The sequence below is a fragment of the Neopelma chrysocephalum genome, unplaced genomic scaffold (assembly GCF_003984885.1).
Source record: "Neopelma chrysocephalum unplaced genomic scaffold, ASM398488v2 Primary Assembly neopelma1_76, whole genome shotgun sequence".
Taxonomy (NCBI): Eukaryota; Metazoa; Chordata; class Aves; order Passeriformes; family Pipridae; genus Neopelma; species Neopelma chrysocephalum.
In genome coordinates, this window is record NW_020897737.1 from 2,808,439 (window position 1) to 2,831,753 (window position 23,315).

The window sequence follows — 23,315 nt, forward strand, 5'->3', positions numbered from 1 at the left end:
CTCAACCACTTAATGTTCCTTTATAGTCCTAGTAACTCTTACTATTATTACTAGAGTTAATAAATATAACAATACTATAACGTAGTAGTAAAAATATAATTAGTAAAATAGTTTGCTTAGTTTGTAAGTTTCCTGAAACAAAATTATTAAGGAACTGTATTTGACATAAAAGCTAAAGACAAGACTGTCAGAATCATTCTGAACCTGAAATGTGTACCATCTCCTCATTTCTGACATCCCCGTCTTTACTGTTCTGTAAATTGGTTAAGCTAAAGGTAGTGCTTGGACCTCAGCTGAATTTATGCAATGTATCTATCAACCTTCACATTAGACCAGTGTGTGTGAAGGGTAGGTTTCAGAAGCAGAAAAGCAGTGCAAGTCCTCTCTAAGAGTTAGTTGCACGTGATGCTTCTGCTGAACTAGCTTTCTTCAGTGCAAGGTAGATATAGTTTGGTTACTTAAATCAATACACAATAAAATGCTTGCAAGTTTTTCAGATAGATGGTATGACTGATGATCAAAGGATAATTTTTTAAACATGCGAATTATACACACACACAGACATTCATTCTTATATTTGACTGCAAGTTCATTTTTAGTCATGGTAGTATTGATTTTCACTTAAACGCCTTAAAAGACATTATTCACTATCTACATGGGTTTTTCCAGGGTCAGGTATTTTGCATGTTCATGTGTTATGATCATTTCAAATGAAAAATGGAGTATTGTATTACTCTGTGATTGGTTATGCACATGTCTTTAAGTATTCCAGGAGGGCTTCCCTTTTCATTGCTATTCTCTGATCCAGCCTTTGCATACTGTTAATAGTGGGATATTGTTGGGGTTTTTTTTAAACTGTAATGTTTGGTAAACAAAAAAGGGTGTGTGAGCTAGATCTAGCTCATCAAGTAACCCAGATAGCCTCCTGCCTCTCTGCTCACATGCCTTCACTCTGTGTGTCCTGTTACTAAAATTCAATTGCTGCATCATTGTAGGAACAGACCTACACTAGTCATGTTGTGTTGGCTGCTTTTTGGCCATGTGCTAAATGCATTCCTGCTCACACAACAAGAGAGAAATGTCTTCATTTAAGAGAAAAATGTGACCTATGATAACCAGGTTTGGTGAGTAGAGAATGCTAAAGGAATGCAAAGGCAGGTGGACATTAAGAAGTTACCACTTACTGTAAGCATAGGCGAACACTGCCAAATGCAATTACTGATGCTGGTTTTGGATGGGCTTCGCTTAAGATGACAAATTTTTATAACAAGGAACAGAAAAGCTACATTCCTATTACCATGTTCTTTGTGGATATTTGGTCTTTGAAGCCCAAAAACTTTTGGCAGCCAAAATTACAGGTCTTATTATAAGCCTTAGCCAAATAATAGCACAGTATTTTCATTTCACCTCGTAAAGATAAGCACCCACATTCATACTTTGCCCAGATTCTGATTGTTAGAAAATCAGAATAACTAAGAAACAAGATTCATTTTTACTTCTGAAGATTTAATTGATATCTGTTAAACAGTATTTGAATATGAACTTCTGGCATTTAACTCTGTTGCTTTTATACTGGGGTTCCTAATTGTGATATATCTGTTACATGTGGATGTGTATTGCATTTGGCCCAATCACTGAGGTATTTACCAGATTTTTATTTAACTTCTTTGCAGTGTGAAATTTCTCTGGATGCTTCTTTTTTTCTTCTCTGATGCTCAGGAGAAAGAAAAAAAGGTGCAAGAAAACACACAGCAGGTCTTGCTCATTTCCCTTTCTTTGCTTTTGTTTTACAGGAGACACATGAAATTGTGGCTATCAAGAAATTCAAAGACAGTGAAGGTAACCTTTTCTGCTGCGTAATCTTTTCTGTCAATAACTACATTTATAATATCTCTCCAGTTGAAATAAGAAGTCTCATGTATCAAGATATGATTTTAAAATGATAATGATTTATTAGCTTTGTGAATATTCAAGACACTTGATCCTTCTTACCTGCCTAGGGACTGCATTATACACTAACTAGATAACTACCTTTCTTTCTTGATGCATCTGTCTTAATATGGCTGAGATTGTGGTGTCATATGCAGGAGTAAGATCTATCATTTAGAGACTGGACGTGACCAGAAAATGTAAAAAACTCCTCTTGTAGTAGTAGTTTGCACAGTCTTTGGGCTTTATCACACTTCATGTGTGAGAGGGGATCTAAATGTTAGGGTGATTTGAAGCAGTAAATGGAGGAGACTGAGAGAAGTCACTGGGAAGTTCAGTCATATGAGGACAAATCCAGAAGCTCCCAGGGGTCCATGGAGGAAGCTGGGTGGTGAGGCAGCTGCTCTGTCCTCACTGCAGCAGGCTCCACTCTCCTCAAGAAACTTGCTCTTTGACCCCTCACAGCAGCCTGTGTACTCTGCAGTGTTGCTGAGGGGAGGAAGAGCCAACTTCTGCAAGGCTTACTGTTGCTGGCGAAAGGGGTGGCAGGACACGTGGAAATTATTCTGAATGCTGCACACCCCCATTCCTCACCCAGTAATACACCCAAAGAACTGAACAAGACAAGGCTGTCTCTCTGACCTGCACTTGTTGGGGAACAGTCAATCACCATATTCTATCGTAGGAAAAACTGGCAACCAACCACGAGAGCAATTGTCTGCCTTGTGTACATGAGAAGTTAGCCCCGATCCCTAATGGCCTGGCACAAACAGAAGAAGACAAGTATGGAGTAATAAGAGGAGTCAGCCCGGTCTGATGCAATGCAGCTGTGGTTTGCCATGTACTGAGGCTCTAGCTGAAAGCTAGGAATGTTGTTTCAAAAAACAGCAGCCACTTTATTTTAGCAAACTTTTATTTTCTGTTATTGTTTTAGGATTGATGGTGGCCATGAAGGTGTTGTTGGTTACAAGGCCTGTAATTTTCAGAGTTACAGCAAAGTCTGATTTGCCTCTTGTTTTGCTCAATGCAAACTTCTGCTTTGCAGGTCATTTTCCCAGACACTTGAAGAGCATATTTGATGAATGTTTTAGCTCTGCTATTCAGAAATCTGTTCTAAGTTCCTGTTAAAGAATGCAGGAGATAGTTTAATTGTGGTGACCATCTTGACCAAGTCATGAGTGTACTTCAGAATTTCTTTTTGGAACTTGCTGTGGCTATTCAGTACAGATCATAGGCATATCTCAGTTTTAATTAAGCCCCAAACAAGATTATTGTATTAGCCTCTCTACGAAAAAATGAAAACAAAAAATGCAACATTGCCATTAGGTCTGGCTTTCCAAGAGTATTGCATAATGTCAGTTTACATGACTGATGACTGCTTTTCAGAGTTGTAGCTAGTTGTTTACAAGTTTCTGGAAATATGACAGAAGTTCTTTTGATGGATTTGATTCAGCCCATTTCACATCTGTCTTGTTAATAGGGTAGTTCATTAGAAATTTGAATATTCTGTAATTGTTTCTATTGACACTTTTGTTTCACTGAATCTTTGCCGTTTTTTGACATATGAATGCTAAATGCGCTCAAAAGAGTCTGTCTCGCAATAGATGAGATTATGTAATCAGGCTGATGCAAGCCAACATCAAGCACTCAGTTTTAAAATGAAAAGATTTAGATTGCTCTAAATTATATATTTTTAATCAAAACATTTGTGATTATAGTATTTTGTTTTCCTCTTCCCTCTTGCTACACTTGAATTTTTTATTTTTTCCCCTCTCTCTTCTGTTGATGATTACTGCATTTGCATGATCTGTGTTATTCTCTCTCCCCTACAAACCTGTTTTTGCCTTTTGCCCTGGAAAAACAAGTTCTCTTCTTTGTTTTTAATTCCTCTGCCTCTGACTGTCTTTGTGATACATGACCTGCAGATGTGATTTAGCTTTGAATTTATGCAAGCACATCTCATTTAATATCTCTCTGTTGTGGATAACAGTTCTAAGAGGCTAAGAACCCTACTTCTATGTGTACATGAGCAAATTTACTGAATTAATGGATTTCACTTTAGTAAATGAAAAATAAAACCTAATGTAGTCTAGTTTACTTCACATTTCATTAGCAGTGTCCTTTAGAACCCAGTGAGTTCAAGGCCCTATAATGATAAGCAGTGTATGGAGCATTAGTAAAACATTCCTTTCTTGAAAACCTTTCAGAGAATTAAATTGTCAAATCAGTTAAATTAATTGTTGAAACAGTTAAATTTCTGGACTCCTCTGAATTAGATTCAAGGCTTCATAGCATCAATACTTAATCTGCTGCCTTCTGTAGCTGCTACACTGGGCTGGCATTGCTGAATTTCCTTTGGAAGCCTTGTGGGGAACTTACAGGACTTACAAATTTGTGCTTGGGTCTTAAAATTGGTTTGTTTTTTAATAAGCTTACTCTGTCACTTTTACTTTGCACTCCAGAAAATGAAGAAGTCAAAGAAACCACTTTACGAGAGCTTAAAATGCTTCGCACTTTGAAACAGGAGAACATTGTGGAGTTGAAGGAAGCCTTCAGAAGAAGAGGAAAATTATACTTAGTTTTTGAATATGTGGAAAAAGTGAGTTGAGTTTGTAGTATCCTTGCCACAGTTAAATCACCAGCTTACTGAAAATGTCTTTAAAATTGCTTTTATTTTTAAAAATTAAGCTATTCTAGTCAGAAACTTTAATACGTCTGAGTTGTAATTAGACATCCGTTGTGAGAAAACAACACTGATAACTTTACTACTGTTTTTAGATCATGTGTTGGTACTTTTTTAAAAAAATTCTTCCATATATGTGAACGCAAATGTGGAAAAATTATGTAGACTGGAATACATATGATTTGAAGAAATAATTCCATCTGAACTCTTTAATCCAGTTTAATTGTAAAGTTGGATAACTGTCCTGTGTCATGTTGTGTAATGAATCTTGACGTAGTCTTTCAAAACAGGATCATACACTTTTGACCTTGGAATCTCTTTCAACTTTCTCCATCCTTCCCTGTTAAAAATAGGATTTGTTTGTATATTTCTGTAACAAGGCCACTATCAATAGTTGCTTAGAGGGATTTGGCAAAGATCACTGTCATTATCTCCAGTCCTGACCTCATTTTGAAACTATTCCAAAATTTCCTTAGATTGGCCTACTACTGCCAAGCATCCTGGTCTGTTTCCAGGGAGAAACAACCTAGAACAGATTAGTCTTTTGTTATTTTAGCAACCTCATGATGGAGGTAGACCTTTGCTCTGAATTCTAACCATTTAGCATTTCTTCATGGCAATAATTAGATGGTATTCAGATACACAGAGTTCAAAAAAAAAAAAAAAAGGCAAGCTTAAACATGCATATCTCTGTTGCCTTCATGAGATACTGCTCCCTTGATTGAAGTTTTCATTTAATATCCTGCCAGTGTGATGTTGCAGTCTAGCTGAGTGCCAGTCCTCTTCAGTCTTGTCTAAAAATTTCTCACCCCTAAATACTATGTCTCCTTTACCTTAGTCAACAATTTCTTTTGTTGTATAACTTCATTGCATAATGTGAGGTGACCTGTATTAGCCCACAATTTGGCAGAAATCAGTTTTGGTTTTCACCAGCAGATCAGCAACTTCTAATGTGGTGGATCTTACTTAGATCTAACATTCAAATCTTGACTTGTTTCACCCATGTTCCTTGTAATTGTTCCAGACACATGGAATGTCTTTGATCACACACCAACTTAGCACAAACATTTAATTTTCTGTTATAGTTGACTTGGCTAAGCTCTGTGTAGTAGTGGGTTGGAAGAGCAGCATAAGTAAAAGATATTTAATTGATCTGATGAGGGGTATACTTCAAAAATTGTTAGCATTGGTAAAAACACCAGGCTGCAATATCTAACATTATTTGCATCAGAATAAAAGAATTTTTTGACAAAGGTGGGCATCACATATAGTCTGTGCCTAATGTAATTTCTGTATTAATGGTCCCCTTTCTTTTCAGTGGAACTTCGCAGCCCGGAATGTTTCTTCTTTTCTAGTATGTTAAATAATATTCACTATCATTTCTTCAAAGACCAGGATAATTTCTGTATTTTTCGGATGAGAGGAGAGTAGAAGGAATTAAATAAAATGTGATGTAGTAAAAACTGAATTTTTTTGTTTAACTGGTGATGAACACTTTGTGTCTTTTGGGGAATCTTAGCCCTGCAATACTGAAATCCAGATTACTTAAATTCACATTTAATCTAAACTCCTTTTTTCATCATCCCCTTGGGTACTGTCTTCATATTGGATTATGTCTTGCTGTGTTGATGCTACTCTTTTGTTTTGTACTTGTAATACTAACTTCTTGACTTACTTGTCCAGATCCGTGGCCTTCTGTGTGGACAAGAATCTAACTAAAATTAATATGGTTCCTTAACAGAAAATTCCTTTTCTCAGATCTGAAGTGTATTTCTAAGAAAACTTATGCTCAAGGACATAAGTTCCAGTATTTTTTTATAGATTGCAAAACTTAGAAATGTTTTCAAACATTTCATCGTATCATCATATCATTGAAGTCTCTGTTTTGTCTTGTATTTGTGTTCATTAAAATATTGTTCAAGAAAAACCTCAAAAATATTTCTATACAGCTAAAGAAAACGTTTGTCAAAGACAAGGTAAATTTATTTAAAATGAAAAATCTACAAATGCTCAAATCCATAATTAAATGAATTGTGTAGGGCCATATAGCCAAAATACTTCTATTTCAGTGTTCAATAAATAAGACTTTTCTCTCTTCCAGTGTGCTGCTGCTGTCTATTGTTTATTCAGTGTACAAACGCCATTGTACTTCTAATTGTGCAAAATTAGAGACATTTGCTAACATAATGGGAATCTAAGTGTTCTTTTTCAAAGAGGAAATTTACTAGTATAAACAGGAAGTTTATTTTCTTTCCTAGATATATCCATAAAACAGTTGATATGGCCATAGTTACTGTACTGCAAATATGTCTAGGATCTCTATAGCTAATACATAGATATAGGACACTCCCTAGGTTAATATTTATGCCCCTGTGAGGCATTTTTATATGTTACTTCATTTCCACTAACCAACTTTATACCCATCCATATACAGATACAGTTTGTGATTAATCATGGCCCTGCAATGTCAAAGCAGCAGAACTAAAGAATGAAGAAAACAGTTTGTTAAAGCACTGTTGTGTACTTACAAAATGCTGTGCTTTGCTAAACTTTTCATAGAGCCACACTGGCCTGGTGTTTCTGTTAAAGCAATGTTTTGTAACTAAATGACATTTTAGATGTGTTAGGATAACTGGTTTGATGACAGTCTTTTAAGAACTTGTGGTTTATTTGTGGTTCACCTTTAATGTTTATGAAACAGCTAGGAATATGCTTATGATTAAAATACACTCCTTGAATGTTAAACTACTGATTTTCCATAACCAGGCTCTGTAACCTAAGTATGTTGCTTCAGAAGGCTGAATGTGTGTTATCTTCCAGCAACTAGAGTATAGCTATTTTAAATAATGTGTCTTTTAAATGTTTAGAATATGCTTGAATTGCTAGAAGAAATGCCAAATGGAGTTCCACCAGAAAAAGTGAAAAGCTACATCTACCAGCTAATTAAAGCAATTCATTGGTGCCATAAGAATGATATTGTTCATAGAGGTAAGTGTGTAGCTCTCCATATGAAATTAAGCCCCCTGTAGGAATTTGCTTTTTACAGGGAAAGATGTTACAGCTTAAAGTAATTTGTATTTAACATAAATAGAAGCAATTGCTTTATATCAACAGGAGAAAAATTGTCAGTTGGGCTGGATCTTAAGTCTGCTATGTGACTTCAGATAATTTTAAAGCTAAATTCATCTACATATAAAACTTGCTGTCCACTGTCTTTGGGGCATGATATAAAAATTGTGAAGTGAAACTGAAGTACGGACATTGTCTAAGGAAAAGGAATTTTTTAAACCTTTCGTGGTGGTCAGTCATTTCACTTTTGAATCTGATAATAGAATACTAGGAGAAAAAAAATCCAAAACTTAAAACTTGGTCTCCCATGTTTTACTTCTTAAGGCAGATCCTCCCAGCTCCCCTAAGCTTCAAGCACTTAAAGTACATATCTTGATGTATGACTTTATCTAGTTTTATGTCTTTTATCCTGATTTAATAAAATTGTATTTTGCTTTGTGGCTTTGCAAGAGTAACATTTCTAATTAATGTTTCCATTAAATTAACATTCTTATACAATATGCTTTTTATATTTAAGACCAATCAAACATGAGCAAGAGTATGAAAATATTTTGTAAGATATAGTTTGAAAAATATACCATGTATGTATACAGCAATATCCATATGGGAATGAAAAAAAGGGCTTAAAACTAGACAAGACTTTTTTCTAAACAAATTACAAGAGATGATCAAGATGGTCATTATAGCCAAAAATGCTGAGCACAACACACAACATTTTATTGGTTAACTGGGTAATTAAATATCAGTTCTTTCTATTATTTTGCAGTATGCAATATTATGCATATTGGTTTGCTGCCCAGGAATATCTGTAAGCACATTTTATTTTCCCATATTTTGTTGGGAAACACTTAAAAAGACTTCAAAAGGCAGAAAATTAATTCTGCCTGTTTACAAACTGAATTGCTGGAAGCTGTTTCAGCAGTTGCTCTTGTAATGCTTCATTTATGATTGCGTGAATATCTCTAAATACATTATAATGAAATAATATTTGTTGACAAAGTTCAAAATTAAAGGGAAATTAACAGCTCTTTTTTTTTCACATCTACTCTGATACTTCAGATATCAAGCCAGAGAATCTCTTAATAAGCCACAATGATGTTCTGAAGTTGTGTGACTTTGGTAAGTTCAATAGATAGATACCTGCTGCTCACCTTTTTAAAGAAAATCTCTTGCAGTGGAGTTTTGCCTTATTATGTAAGAGTTCTACAGTATGTGCTGTTTAAAAACCTTTTAACAGTCAGAACTGATTACTGCTTCAGGTTTGGGGCTAGTATTTTAATTTGAAAGATCTCTGGGCTTAATTTGCATACCCTGTGAAATACCTGTGTTAACACGTCAATAGAAACACTGCCTTTCTCTCTTCCTCTATTAAACAAGGTTTTTGCTAGTGCTGCTGCTGACACTCAGCTGAGAACAGCGCAGATGATAAACTGATTAGGAGGCTAGCAAATCTGTGGGTTTATCTGGCCTGTGTATTGAAAGAAAAGATAATTCTTCATTGATGTTTAGTAAAGACAGAACAGATTTATACTTTTTATGTATTTTTTGAACCACTGGCTTTTGTGGACTGCTATGTGTGTAGTTATAGGTCAACTTTTTTTGTTACCTAATTAAGGAATCAGATGTTCACATATGTTTAATGACTGAATGACTAGATTTTAGAGTCAGAGCTGTACATGTAAACTCTGATGTTTCCTGACATACCAATGCCTGTTTAATGTCAACTTTAAGGCCTTGAAGAATTGTCACCCCAGTACAAGGCAAACTTTGGCCATGTGAGTAATTCTCAGAAGGCAACAGGGAAGAGTGTACACTGTTCCAACAATCTGTATTTTTATTCTAAATGCTACATAAACACAGAATAAAATATTTTTCCCTCTGAAAAGCTTACAGTTTCACTTGGTAAATAAAAGCCAATTCCATAGTGTTACCCCAAAGGCACTTCTCAGTGAGAACAGTTTGAAAGCTGCCATTTCAAACCTCTGCAATTTTGAATGAAAAGAAGAACTGCTAACAAAATAGAATGGAATATGTTTTTAGGAACACAAGAAAAGTATTTTTCATTTGCAATGCTTCTTATTTCATTTAATCCTAAAAGCATTTTTGCTTAAGCATTCAGAAACAATAACTATTCTAGGAAAAACCTTAGAAGATTTGGTCCATACGAGTTCTTTGAATTCAGGGCCATTTATTCTCCAGTGTAAGGAACTGCACAGCTCTAACAGAACACCAGGGTACTGTTGTGTGGTGGCCTCATTGCCTTTGCCTTTTTGGTATTCACAGGCCTCCTGTCTGCACTGCTGTGGCTGCCCTGGCACCATTGACCAAAGCCCAGAGCTGGTGGGGCAGGATTTTTCCCTCATTCTACACTGATTATCAAGGCCTTGCCCCTGCCAAGCAAACCCCATGAGGTTGGCAGGGCCAGGCCTCTCCAAGGAGTGAAGGCTTGTGTAGATTACACTTTGCTCACTCTCCACCACTTCACCCTCCACATCCGCTTTGGGTAGTTAAGGGACCAAATCGCTCCTTATGCAGAGCTAAACAACCAGCACATGGGCAGTGCCTGTCTCTGAACAATGCCTGCTCCAATGTGAGCTAACTTCATCAGAGGCAGGAATAGCCAATGTGGGCATGAGTGTGTCCTGAAGGGAACAGTTGACCCCACACACGCTTCCCTGGCTCTTGCCCTCCCTCCCTCATTTTTTCTGGAGTGGGGATGTCCCTCCTTGAAAGTAACACCATTACAGTTGTCATATGCTATCGCCTAGCAAATCTTTGCATGTGGACTTGTTTCAACATCCTCTGTGCAGCAGTATTGCAGGAAAATATAAAGCCGGACAAATGGTACGATCATGTTTTGGATGTCTGTTTTGGCACTAGATGTAGATGATGTGAATTCTGTTAGCAGTGATGTTCTGTGTGGTCTGTTGGCTTGCTCACACTGTGTGCTCCAGCCATGTTCTCTCTGTGCTGTTGGAAAGGACACGCAACCACAGTGTACTCAGGGTGATCAGCACAGTATCAAGGAAGGCAAACTAAGAGAATTTCTGTTGTTCTTACTGTTCATGTGGGTTAGTTTTAATTTTAATCAACCTTTCAGATTTAGTTGAAGTTAAAATTCTGAGAAACTCTTATAATATGGGATCAGTTTTAAGTTTCTAGCCTTATTGCTAATTGACATTATTGCTAGTAACTTAAGCTATGACTGTAAAATCCATGTCAGAATGGTGTTAGCCACAGATGTTTCCTGAACATGCACAAATTAGGATGTAAAAATTTGCCTTTTAACATGATTTAACATATACTGTCTGACTACCTAACTTAAATCATATTTTGGAACACAGGTACTTGTCACATAGTGTCACATTCCTCATGTGACTACAAATGCAAACAAAAGGACTATGCATCCATTTCCAATAGCCCAGTGGAGAAAAACAGTTTGAATAGAAAAGTTCATAAATTTTTAACAAGATATTTCTTCTTAATCCTTGTGCCATGTGTTCTGTACATACCGTGCTAGATAAAATTGAGATTGAATGTTGTGCTTGCCCAGACACATGTTGTGTGGGTGTCATTTCTGCCAATAGAAGTGAAAGAAGAAAACAGTACAAAGTGCCGACTACAGCAGATGCATCTGACTGTTGGAAGTACTTAGGTTTTCTGACTGGTGTGTTTGCTGTTTCAACACCAGGGCTTCAAAATTACTTGTTTTAGCAATCTCTTAATCTCAGTATGATGTGTAAGCATAGAAATCATGAAACACAGGACTGGAAAAGACCTCAAGAAATCCTCTAGTTCTTCCACCTACTCAGAGAAAGGATTAAGAATGTCTTTGTCATTCTTGACAGGTGTTTGCTTAGCTTATTCTTAAAATTCTGAATAATGGAGGTTTCCTAGTGTTCTTAGGCATCTATTAAAGTACTTACGTGTCATTAACATTAGAATGCTTTACCTTATGTCTAACTGAAATGTGCCTTATTTCTCTGTAAGAAACTGACAATCTCCTCCTTTTTTCCTTACACCTTTTTCCTTGTCATCTCTCCTACCATGTTCTGAGTTGTTTCAAGTCCTTTCTTGAAATTTCTGATTTTGCTTGTTATTTCTTCTTGCATCATGATGCATTTGGAAATGCTATTGTTTCCATAGTCACTCTCACCCAAATTGCCTTCTGTCTTCATCTTCTAATCTATTCCTTCTCACTAGTTAGAGTTTGATCTAATCTTCTCCCTTGTTTCCTTCTCTTACTTTTATATACCTGATACCTCAGCACAATTGGAGGAAGGAACAATGAGCAAACTCCCATCATAACCAAAAAAAAAAGTAATTGTTCCCTTAGAAAGGTATTATGCTTTCCTGAATTGTTAGTTCTGTCCATCATCATTCTGCATTGTGTCACAGAGTCAGAGCAGTATTGAATCTATAAAATGGTTTCTTATATCACCCAACAATATAGAGACGACACTGAAGTCCATTATGATAATTTTACTTTCTGTCTTGCCACATCAAATCTGTTCTGCACCCAGCCTGTAAAGCTGGGGGCTGATTTTTCAGACTGTGTTAGCTCCTGACTGTGACCAAGTTCCAGTAGACTGCCCTGAAGGGAGGAAGATGCATCTTTGACCTGTTGATTCTTCTGGTGCACGAGGGCTCATGTGCTGCCAAGCTCATGTATTGTAACATTAGCACATGTTTATTTCTATCATGTGACACTTTTTTCTCTTTCTTCCTCCTCCTCCCTTCAGTCTGGGCCTTCCCCCATTTTGACTGTCCCATTTCTCAGTGTAGCTCCTGGTTATCTCTTCTCTGTTGTTTAAACACATGAATGGAAGATTTTTCATTGGCAAGATTAATCAGATAGCTGATGTAATTTGAAACAGAAACAGGGCTGCCTAAGCAGTTCTGAATATAGTAATGTTTCCAAATTTATTCAATCCCCATGTTACAAATAATAAAAAATTCCTTTCCAGCTTTTCTCAAACAGCATCAGTAATCTTCATTAGACTTTATGGGAACAGAAATGAATTATTATTTTTTTGGAACAACTTTGAAATATTGCTTCCTCATCATACATGCCTTTTAGTTTATTTACTCTTGAACTTAAAGGTATCTTGCAAAAAGTAACAGCTGTAACCTGTGTAATTAACAAATTTATAATTGTTTTCTATAATCACTGGTCTGATGATAATAATCTGCATCCAAATTGTTACTTCAACTTGGAGTAAATTAGTGTTCCACAGGGATGAGTGGAACTGGGCTTCTTCACACTAAACTGCCAAACAAGATACACTTTCAGAATAGTAAAAGAAAAAAAAAATTAAAACAATTTAGAACTTTACAGGCATAGCTGTGTGGGAAAGACAATTTTGGCGGCTTCTGCAAAAGAACTCATAACAAAAAATTACTATTGCATTTAAGTAGCACTAATTGATTCAGAAAATAAAGTTGTGCGTTGTACTTCAGTGACACTTTGGAATTTTTTTCTTTCTTCATTGCTCGTGCAATAATGGAAAGACATAGTGATTTCACTGAAGTGAATTTTGACTGAGTTTTTATGCCACATGCCACTAAGAAAGCGTTTTGAAAATGCTGTTTCTGCATTTCAGTCCCAAAAGCTTGTCTTGGCTTGAGCTCTAGTAAGGAACCTACACATGTGAAGTCTTTCTGCTGAGATCTGTCTATCCTATCTCACCTTGTTGGTAATTATTTGTTTGAAAACAGTAAGAATCTTGATACTTTTTGAAAACAGTGACAACATCTGCCCTAGAGTACTTCTACATGAAGAATCCAGTAACAACATTACTGTGGTGTTTGGCTGACATTTTATAAATGGAGGAGAATGAAAACAAAAGTCTAAATTATTCCTACATCTGGATTTTCTTGTGTGTGTATATATATTCCAGAACTCTTCTCTGAGCTAGTGGTCATAATTGTTATGCCTTAGGACAGTAGTGAAGTTTTGGTACAATTGCAAATAAATATAACATCTTAATTTTTTTTTATTGTTAACAAAATGATGTGGAGAAAGAATTTAATTTGGACTTGCTTTCTGATCCTAATTCATGAAGAATTGCTGTGAATGTGATGCTAAAGCAGGTGGGAAGCCAAAACATGTGGAGTGAGCCAAATGCAGATATAAACAGTTTTGCTGATCTTTGGTAGATTCCTGCATTTTATAGTTTTGAGGAGATGACCCTTTTCTTTGCCAGGTCAGGGAGGGAGTGTCCTTAAATAAGAATAATATGTAGTTTTTTGACCTGTTTAAAAAATTGAAGGTAATGAGACTGTAGTAATCAAAATCAATGAACAGAAGAGTCTACTCCACCTGCATGTGTATTGTTTCTAATGTTGTGAATCTTCTTCTGTAAGCATCTCAGTAGAGGTAATAGTTCAATAGCTTACGTGGTGTAATGATGACAGGTAGCTTTTGTCAATCTGTTTGGATTATGTAAAGCACCAAAAATAATAGCAAAACCCCCAAACTTGTGAGGAGAGTACACAAGTAAGGTAGTCATTAAAGCAGACATGCTGACTTTCACTGTTGCATCAATAAAAGCTTGCATTTCAGTAGACAAGCACTTGTTAGAGAGATCATTCTGCAGCAGGGGTTGTAAACAATTTGCTTCTATATAAATAGATGTGACCTCTTACTGCCAAAATCAGTGGTGATGTGCATATTGTATTTAAAATGGGCTTTAATATTTCATGCTGTTTCTCTGACAGGCTTTGCTCGTAACCTCTCTGAAGGAAGCAATGCTAACTATACAGAATATGTGGCTACCAGATGGTACCGCTCACCTGAACTCTTGCTTGGGTAAGTACAGTTTGTAGAACTGCCATGATAAATTTTGACTGATTCTTTACAGTTTTTCAAGCGCTTTTTGTAAGCTTCAGCTGTGGAGAACTGTGGTTTATTTAAAGGCAAGATTTGAAGAGACTTCTAGATTTTCATTAATTTTTGTTCGTTTCCAGTAAGTTGTTATGACCTGTCTTGAGCTGAGCAATGTTTAACTGATTAAATATTAAGCTGAATTATAACAGATGTACTCCCAATTTCTACACCCTCACCCCCATTTCCTTCAGAAAAGGTTTCCATGGTAGTCCTGTAGCCTGAAATGTTCCATCAGCCTTATGCTGGACATCACATAACAATGGCAGTGCAGCTTTCAAAATGTGACACTTGTAGTTATCTTCATCCTTTGGGTCAAAACTGTATTAGGAAGAATTTTTTTGCTCAGAAGGTGATAAGGCACTGGAACAGGTTGCCCAAAGAAGCTGTGGATGCCCCATCCCTGGAAGTCTTCAAGACCAGGTTGGACAGGGCTTAGAGCAACGTGGTCTAGTGGAAGGTGTCCTTGCCCACGGCAGAGGTGTTGGAGTGAGATGATCTTCAAAGGTCCCTTCCAACCCAAACCATTCTATGATTCTGTGATTTGGTTTTCATTCCTAGTTACACTTTGCCAGCACTGCTGAAGTCACTCAAAAGGCTGGTGCTAGCTTTTTACTAGTCAGGAAGAATTTATTGAAGGAGGCTGTAAGAATCATTTCAATAAAGCACTGAGAAGTTAGCATTGCATTGCCTGCAAAAGTAGTAGTTACGTGAGTAGCCTCAGCCAGACAATTTAGTTTTACTCCTTTATTAATCTGTAAAATGAATGTATCATTACCTCACAAGATGAAACAGATTTTCAGGTAATAAATGAACAAATTCATAGGACCCAAAAGGGCAAAGGAAGAGAAAAAAAATAACTGGAGATCTGCTATATGTGATCTTCCCGTTACTATCGAGTTCAACACGAATGCTCTCATAGAATACAATTCCAATGTATAGTGATACGTATTTATATACACATATTCTTAAAATAAGGAATTGAAAGCCATAGGTTGAATCAAAAAAGTACTGGTCACTCCTAAGAATCTTTAAACGTAATGTTTCATGCTGCTGGGCAACAAGTCTTTGTTGGCAGCTTTGATTAACGCTGAACTAGATATTTTTTGAACAGGTAAGGCATGAAGTAATAATTATTCTGTCAACAAAGTCACCCCAGTATTCCCAGAGCTGTACTAATCTTAATCAAACTGTTAGGTAGTTGCGTTCTCATGTGCAGAATACTATGTTAAAGCTGCCATTAAAAATCTCAAAGCTCAATTGTTCATATCTTGGAGAAAACAGTTAAGCTTCCAGCAAAGTGCATGTGTTTGTCTGCATATGTAAGTATGAAAAAAGACTTGAAAAGAAAGCATCAATTGTGGCCTTTTAAGGTACATAATATTTTGCTCTCTCTCTAGTAGTAATGAGGATTTAGGAGGAAAGACATGAAAAGCTTGACAGACATAGTATCAGTCTGACCTGCAATTTTCAAAACTGTTTTGTTACCAAAGGAAATTTAACAGGAATCGTGTCTGTTTGTAGTTGACTAAATCTGTTTGATTAACTTGTAGAGAAAGGGAGGGGATTTGTGCATTAAATGCTTCAGCTTTGCTGGTGTATGGTTTTAATGCCAAGTTTTTCTGGTAAGAAGTGATGCCTATTTGTTGGCAAACCTGTTCTATTTCCCAGGCACTGATCTTTCCCATTCCCCCTTTCCTTGCATTTACCAAATCTTTATAAACATCTAATATTAAAATTCTTCTCAGGTTTATTAAATATATACATTTTAACAAATACAGTTTTACTTTTTCAACTTTTAAAATGTGTCCCAGAGTGGTTTCTGTTTAGCAGTGAGGTTCCAGACTTAAATTTCAAGAGAGGAAAGAAATTGCTGCCTAATTATTCACAAAACATCTAAAATCTACTCACTTTGGAGAGCCTCAGGTAACTAGCTACTGGTGGAGTACCCTTTGATGACAAAATATTGCTAAAAGCCAGTAGATTTAAAAACATACCAAATTAATAGATGAAAACATGTTTTGGAGAATCTAATATGTGCAGGCATAGACTATAATACTTCTGATTTATGGTCTGTCTGTCCTACAGGAGTTATTTCATTTTCCAGCCATATCACTTGTGCATTTTTTTCTCTTGTGATATGATGAGAGTGATCCTGGCAGCCAGCTGGAGTCTTGAGCATGCCTTTCCAAACAACAACACTGCAGTTTACACTGCCTTAAGAAATGGGTATTTTCTGATTTGTTTCTGTTTGACTACAGAGTAAATACTGAAAAGTTCCTAACTATGATTCAACTTTTTTTTTTCTTGAGAGCAAGGAAGGGTAATGGTCCATGCCTTAAAGGAGTTTTAGCCCATTCCTTGGTTGTAACCCTAGCTTGTTCTCCAGTACCCCAGCCTACAGCAGCCTTTTCCCTATTTCACATTTCATTGAAGGAAACTGCATATTAAAAAGGAGTCGTAAACAAAGATGTCCTTGGTTTTCTGTCATAATAAAAGGGTAGGATTTTTACCTGCAGTCTCACAAACTGTTTTGCTGACAGATCCTCACTTTTCCAATACAGGCACAGAGCATCTTAAGAGCAGATCCTTGGCTTTGGAGTCCATTCTTGCCCGTGTTGCCTTTTGCAGTGAGGAAAAAAACTAGGCCTTCCTTGGCACTCTGACGTAATGGGTGGGTTGGACTAGTACCATCCCAGAAAGGTCAAACACTGAGTCAATCCACAGGTAGCCACTGTGGTGGTTCCTTGTCGGCAGTCAATTCCAACGGGACAAATGTTGATTGATTGTGATGTCTCACATCAGATTCTCAAAGGCAGGCAGTTTTTGAAATTTTGGTGTCCTACTTCGGCTTTCCCAGCTACCATAGACTGCTGCACTAGTCATCTCAGTGGGCCTGTAGTTTCACTTGGGCTATCGTCCAGCTAGAATTGCTTTCTCACCTTCACCTAATCAAATCAAGGGTTTACAAGTTCCTCTGGCCAAGTGTCCACTCCACAAGCTAAGTAAATAATAATGAGTAATCAGTGGGGAAAAGTCAGATATTTTTTCTGTAGTTTGAGCATGTTCTTTCTCTAAACATCTTTAATCATTAACATAAAGAAGGAGTGAAGAGGACAGATTTAGGATAGGATTTGTCACCTGCAGCTCCTGGTGCTGTCTTATTCCAGAAATAGGCAAGACAGCTGTAACTTAAATCTCTTGAAACAGAGGTTGAGTTATTGGATTACAAGTTTCAAAAAGAAGAGACTCAGCAAAATATGTTTTCAGTTCAGTCTTTGTTCCAGTCTTTATTATTTTTATAGCTTTTTCTTTGACATGAAAAGAATTCTCCAGTCATTCTATTCAAAACATCCAAAAGAGATTCTTGGAATAATTTGGACGTTTAAAATTTTTTTTTTACAGTTCAATAACACTCGGGTGTACAGAAGAGGAGTTTTCCCCATAACCCCACCCATGGCTTTGCTCCAAAACAGGAATTATTTACTTTATGCTGTCATTGCTTCCTCGTTTGTGTTTTTTAAGGAATAGTTTTCAGAAGAATTCCATTTTCTTTCTAATTAAAATTTCATTGTATGAATGGTGGAACAGATATTTCTTATCATTTCTGTTCTCCCAGTGGCCAGACCCAGTATGCCTACCCATCTAGTAAGCACAATGGAAAAATAAATGTAATACAGGAACAGAGCACAGGAATTGGCCCTGGAGAGAAGGGAGGTTAGTAGTAGTTTAGCTTGGAGTGGTAACTGCATTGCAATCAAAAAGATTATTCTTGTATGTAAGATTTTTCACAAAGAATCAGATCCCTGGGGGCACTTGAAAATTCCTCTCCTCCCTTTTCAAGCAGTGATAGAGACATCAGGAAATCCAGGGTAGAAACAGAGGGCTTGGTATTTGAGGTAGTCTCTTTAATATCAGACTTTGTTTTTCTGTGTTTTAAGGAAGTGGGCCATGGGAAATATGGCCAATAAATTGAAACAGCTCAGTAAGAATACAAGGTCAGTGGGTGAAAAACATTGTACATTCACTTTACAGAGCCCCTTATGGAAAGGCTGTGGATATGTGGTCTGTAGGCTGTATCCTGGGAGAGCTGAGTGACGGGCAGCCCTTGTTTCCTGGTGAGAGTGAGATTGACCAGCTCTTTACCATTCAGAAGGTGCTGGGCCCGCTGCCAGCTGAGCAGATGAAGCTCTTCTATAGCAACCCACGCTTCCATGGCTTGCGGGTAAGGGAAAGCTTTGTTCTTTTTTCTTACTTTTTTTAGTTACTTGAGCAATGTTTACATTATTGTTGTTGTTGCTGTGAAGGTTCTTTTCATTTACACTGTTCATTATCTATTGTCTCTATTTCTGTGTAAGTATGGGATATATTCATAAGTCAAAATAAAATTCTGATTACACCAGTATTGAGTTTTATAAATATGCTTGTTTTCCTGTTAAAAGTTGATTAAAGATTTTCTCTCATTTCTTTGACATTTTGTCATGAAATTTACCTCTCGTATCCAGTTTAGCATTGCCCTGATAGGTTTACATGGTAAAGTTTAGTGGCAAAGCTGTGTCAGATCAGATTGTGGAAAACTCATGACTGCTGTCTTCAGGCTACTCTGTTGGAAAAATCTGAGCTATAGATGCTACTATCATGGCAGGAGAGCTTTCTGCCTTTTGACATATTCCTGGGGAGTTGATGTAGGCCACATAAGTAAAAAAGCTCTTCCTACTGACAGCATTGTTCCTTTCAGGGATTTGCTCATATAATGTAATGACAGAGGCTCACTAATGTGAAGAATCTACTCAAGTTGGGATGTGTAATATGGAAAAATACCAGAATCAATAAATAAGTAATAGCTCTGTTATTTTTAGCAATACCTGGTCAGTGACTTGTGTTTCCTTGTATCCAATTTTGGTTGTCATTTTTTATTAATAAAAGTTGCTTGGAAAGGTGAGTTTATAATCTTGATAAATGTTCTGAAATCATTAGTGTAAATCATATAAAGAGACATACAAAGGTTTCAGGAGACCAGATCTGTGCTGAAGACTCAAGATTTGAATTTTACTCTGAAATAGAGAAAATGTGAGAATGTGAAAGGGAATGAGTGGGGATCTAGTTGTGTTAAAACATGTGAGAAGTTGCCATAAATTTGATTTATCTGATGATGATAAGACATAGTTGGCTTAAGGTGTTAAGGTAATTATTTTAGGTACAAGGATAACTAATTCTGAAGAGTTTTTGTTGAAGTTTGTAGACCATCAGCAGAAGATTTTAAAAAAATGATTAGACAAGCATTTCTTGTAAGGTCCTATTTGTATTTCATCCTTTTTAGAACAGTGGGCTGGATGGGATTTTCTGTTTAAAAAAATTATAACCCCTTATCAGGAAAACAATAGTTTAAAAATTGTAAGCAAAATAAATTACTGCCCCTTCTATGTTATTTTACAACTGTGCAGTATAATCTTATTATACATGCTCTGTAGTGTTTTAGGATGAGAATGAAATATCTTTGTTTTGTAGCTTTTAAGTACAGAAATTCAAGAAGACAGCATGTACCTAATGTGATTAGCACAAGGCTGAGAATTATGAGTCTGTTCTCATCCCAGATCAATGGTTTATTACTTGGCCTCAGACATGTTGCTGCCTTCTTAGCCCCATTTGTGAAGTCAGGCTGCAAGTGATGACGACAGTGACATGGCCTCTCACAGAGAGTAGTTTTTGAATACTGAAGTGAAGTCTGAATAATGGCGTAAACTTCAAAAATACTACAAAAATATTGGTTTGGAATATGATATTCATTAGTTAATTCTGGGGGAAAATTGTCCCATGTTATAAGACAAACTTAAAAGTACATTTTTTCTGAATGTAGCATAACTTAATAGTGAAAGATTTTCTGTTGCATAGCAGATAGAAGGCATGCTGTGATCAAGCCACTTACTATTTACAAGCTGGATCTGGTGCTGGGTATTCACAAGATAGAAACTAGCCCATGATGTGGATTTTTTTATCCATGTACTTAGACTTAGTGAATTTCTACATTCCCGTAACTGTATTAGCATATTGTAACACAAAATTAAAAACAAGTCTAATACAAACACTCCAGCACCACATGCACATGTATACAGATGCACATTTGTTGACTTTCTGTCCTTTCTTTCTGTCCATATCCTTCATATATACATATATATACGTATACACACACCAAAAACATGTTTTTCCTTTCTCCTGAGGTTTAGAGAGTATTTAGTGATATCTCTCCAATTCTTTTGAGGAGGAAAACACCCATGGTATGTTGAAGGCCCAAGGAAATAAAATAATATGGGATCAGAAAGTACCAATAGGCTCATGCCTCTATGGAAAATGTGAGTGGCAATGTAGGGCTGTAAATATTATTCTATAAATAAATTATATGAATAATCTGAACAATTCCAGTGAATAATGACTATTGCTTTGCATAACTTCAACATATTTTCATGTTTCCCTGATCATGCTGGATATAAAATCTTTATGATTGTCATTCTACATGAAGACAAGAACATTTTGCCATTTGGGTCATGTAAAAATTGGAAGAAACATGGAAGCCTTAGTTTACCTAAGTTACTATGTAAGATCAACATAGCAGACTTGGACTTAAAAAGATTCTCAATTATTAGTAAACATATTAAAAATAAAGTAAAGTAAAAAGAAAAATACAGAGACTATTTAGGAACAAACACATTCAAACTAATGTTCTTTCAGTTTCCTTGAAGTTCATGTTAAGGTAATTTATGAAAAGTAATGCTAGTACAAATAATGGATGCCCCCTGTAGTGTGCACTTCTCATGGTCTTCCCAGATATTACTGCAGTGTGACCACAGCAGTAATCCTGAACCTTAAACCTTTGGGGTTTCAGCATTTTTCACTAAAAACATTTTGGAATTGTTTGTTAATCTTTGGTATTTAACTAATACTGTATTTGCACTCTCAAATTCTTTCAAAGCTATTTTTAATAATTTTCTTTCTTTTAAATTTGGGTTACTTATGTTAGTTCTGAATCTATTTTAAACCTCCTACCTCTTGTCAATCATAATGCCGCAAAAAATCTAAGTTGATTATTTCTCACTTGAGGAGGTTTCTTGGCTGCTCTAATAATCAAGAATACTTTCTTTGGTTGACTAGATGCTTATCATACATCAACAGTTACTTGTTTCGTTATAGCATTTTATGATGTTTCATAAACCACTAACGTTTTCAGTGCTTATGTTTCCCATTAATTACATGCTTTGATTCACTGTGTAGTTTCTATTTTTTGAAACATTGTATTTATGTATATCTTGTTTATATTATCAGTATATTTACCCTGTATTTTTTACAGTTTCCAGCAGTCAATCATCCACAGTCTTTAGAGAGAAGATACTTGGGAATTTTAAGTGGTGTATTGCTTGACCTTATGAAGGTAGGAAAATGTCTTTTATTTTCTGTCTATAATATGTAGGAAAAGATGTAAGTGGCTTTTGACCTTTGTTTCCTAATATAATACATCTTAAAAGTACCTGTGAACTTCCTTTTGCGATATTTTGATATCACCATTGTTTGTAGTAAGGCTTGGTATTTTCTAGGAATCAGGAAAATATCCCTTGCAAATGCTGGGAGAGTCTGCTCAAATTTGACTGATTTGATAAACCATACATAGTCCAGACAAAAGCATCACCATCCTTTGCAGCACTATGCATTCATACCAACATATACATTCAGATGCACCAGCTGCCTTAGTAATACTGGAGTAGAAGCTTTCAACCCACCATTTATTTAGATAAATCCACAGAGTATTAGGCTAACCTGACTTGTTCATTTGCTGTTGGGTAAGCATGTGGATGTGGACAGTTGTCAAAGTTGACACAAACCCAGTTTTGGGTTTTTACCCAAACTGTTAATCTGCTTCCTGTCACTCACCTCTACACAAGTGTGTATGTCAGGTTACTCTTCAGCCCTGATTTGGAATAAGTCAGCGTGGCCCAACTAGGATATGGTCCTGAGATACCTTCTTACAGGGAATCAGGAGAAGCTAGCTCCCCTCAAAATGGCCAAGCACTGTAAAGCACTGTGCTATGCATGTGTGCTGTATTCCTGGGTATGAAACATGTATTGTTGTCTTTACTACTGTACTATAAAACCATTACCATGGTCAGCTGCAGTACAACCCTCACATTATTTCTTCCCAGTAAGCTGGAAAAAAAAATAGTCATAGTGTCAAAAATTTGGTTTAGAATCACAAAACCACTTAAGAGTTAAAGGCAATATGGGACAAATATGAAGTGCAGATATGACTAATCAACTCTAAATGAATTTTATGGTCCCAAGACCAACTGCAGCAGTTGTCTTGTAAAACAGAGATCACCAGCTTTGGGATATACTTGGGTGTTTACTTGCTTTTAGCAGTATTGTTGTAGCCAGCAGAAATCCTCAAATTTGCTCTACTCTTTTCATCCACACAACCAGTTCAAATCACTTACATTTAATCTCACTGCCTTATGAAGAGAGTCAGCATAGCTTTTATCTTGGTTTCATGGAGTCTGCAAAATTAAATACCTCAGTGCATATAGTTGCTCATTTCAGTATTATACTTTCTCCTCTATTTTCTAATTCACAGAAACTGTTTTTTCTGGAATCATAGTTAGCTGTTCTTCTGATTGTGCCTCAGCCGTGAGCCCTGTCCCACTATTTCTCTGTGATTCCAGGCAGGTTTACAACCTTGGGATTCCCTTTGAACCCCAGTTCTCC

At 36.4% G+C, this 23,315-nt stretch overlaps 1 protein-coding gene across 3 annotated transcripts in view; it reads left to right on the forward strand.

Moving 5' to 3' along the window:
- Positions 1-23,315, forward strand: part of CDKL5 (cyclin dependent kinase like 5) — a 123,566-nt gene that overhangs the window by 75,464 nt on the left and 24,787 nt on the right. For all 3 annotated transcript variants that reach the window (XM_027688897.1, XM_027688899.1, XM_027688898.1), the window contains exons 4-10: positions 1,794-1,839; positions 4,392-4,528; positions 7,480-7,600; positions 8,741-8,800; positions 14,402-14,492; positions 18,603-18,792; positions 21,910-21,990. In XM_027688897.1, the coding sequence (XP_027544698.1) occupies positions 1,794-1,839; positions 4,392-4,528; positions 7,480-7,600; positions 8,741-8,800; positions 14,402-14,492; positions 18,603-18,792; positions 21,910-21,990 (726 nt within the window). The remainder of the gene's footprint in view (positions 1-1,793; positions 1,840-4,391; positions 4,529-7,479; positions 7,601-8,740; positions 8,801-14,401; positions 14,493-18,602; positions 18,793-21,909; positions 21,991-23,315) is intronic.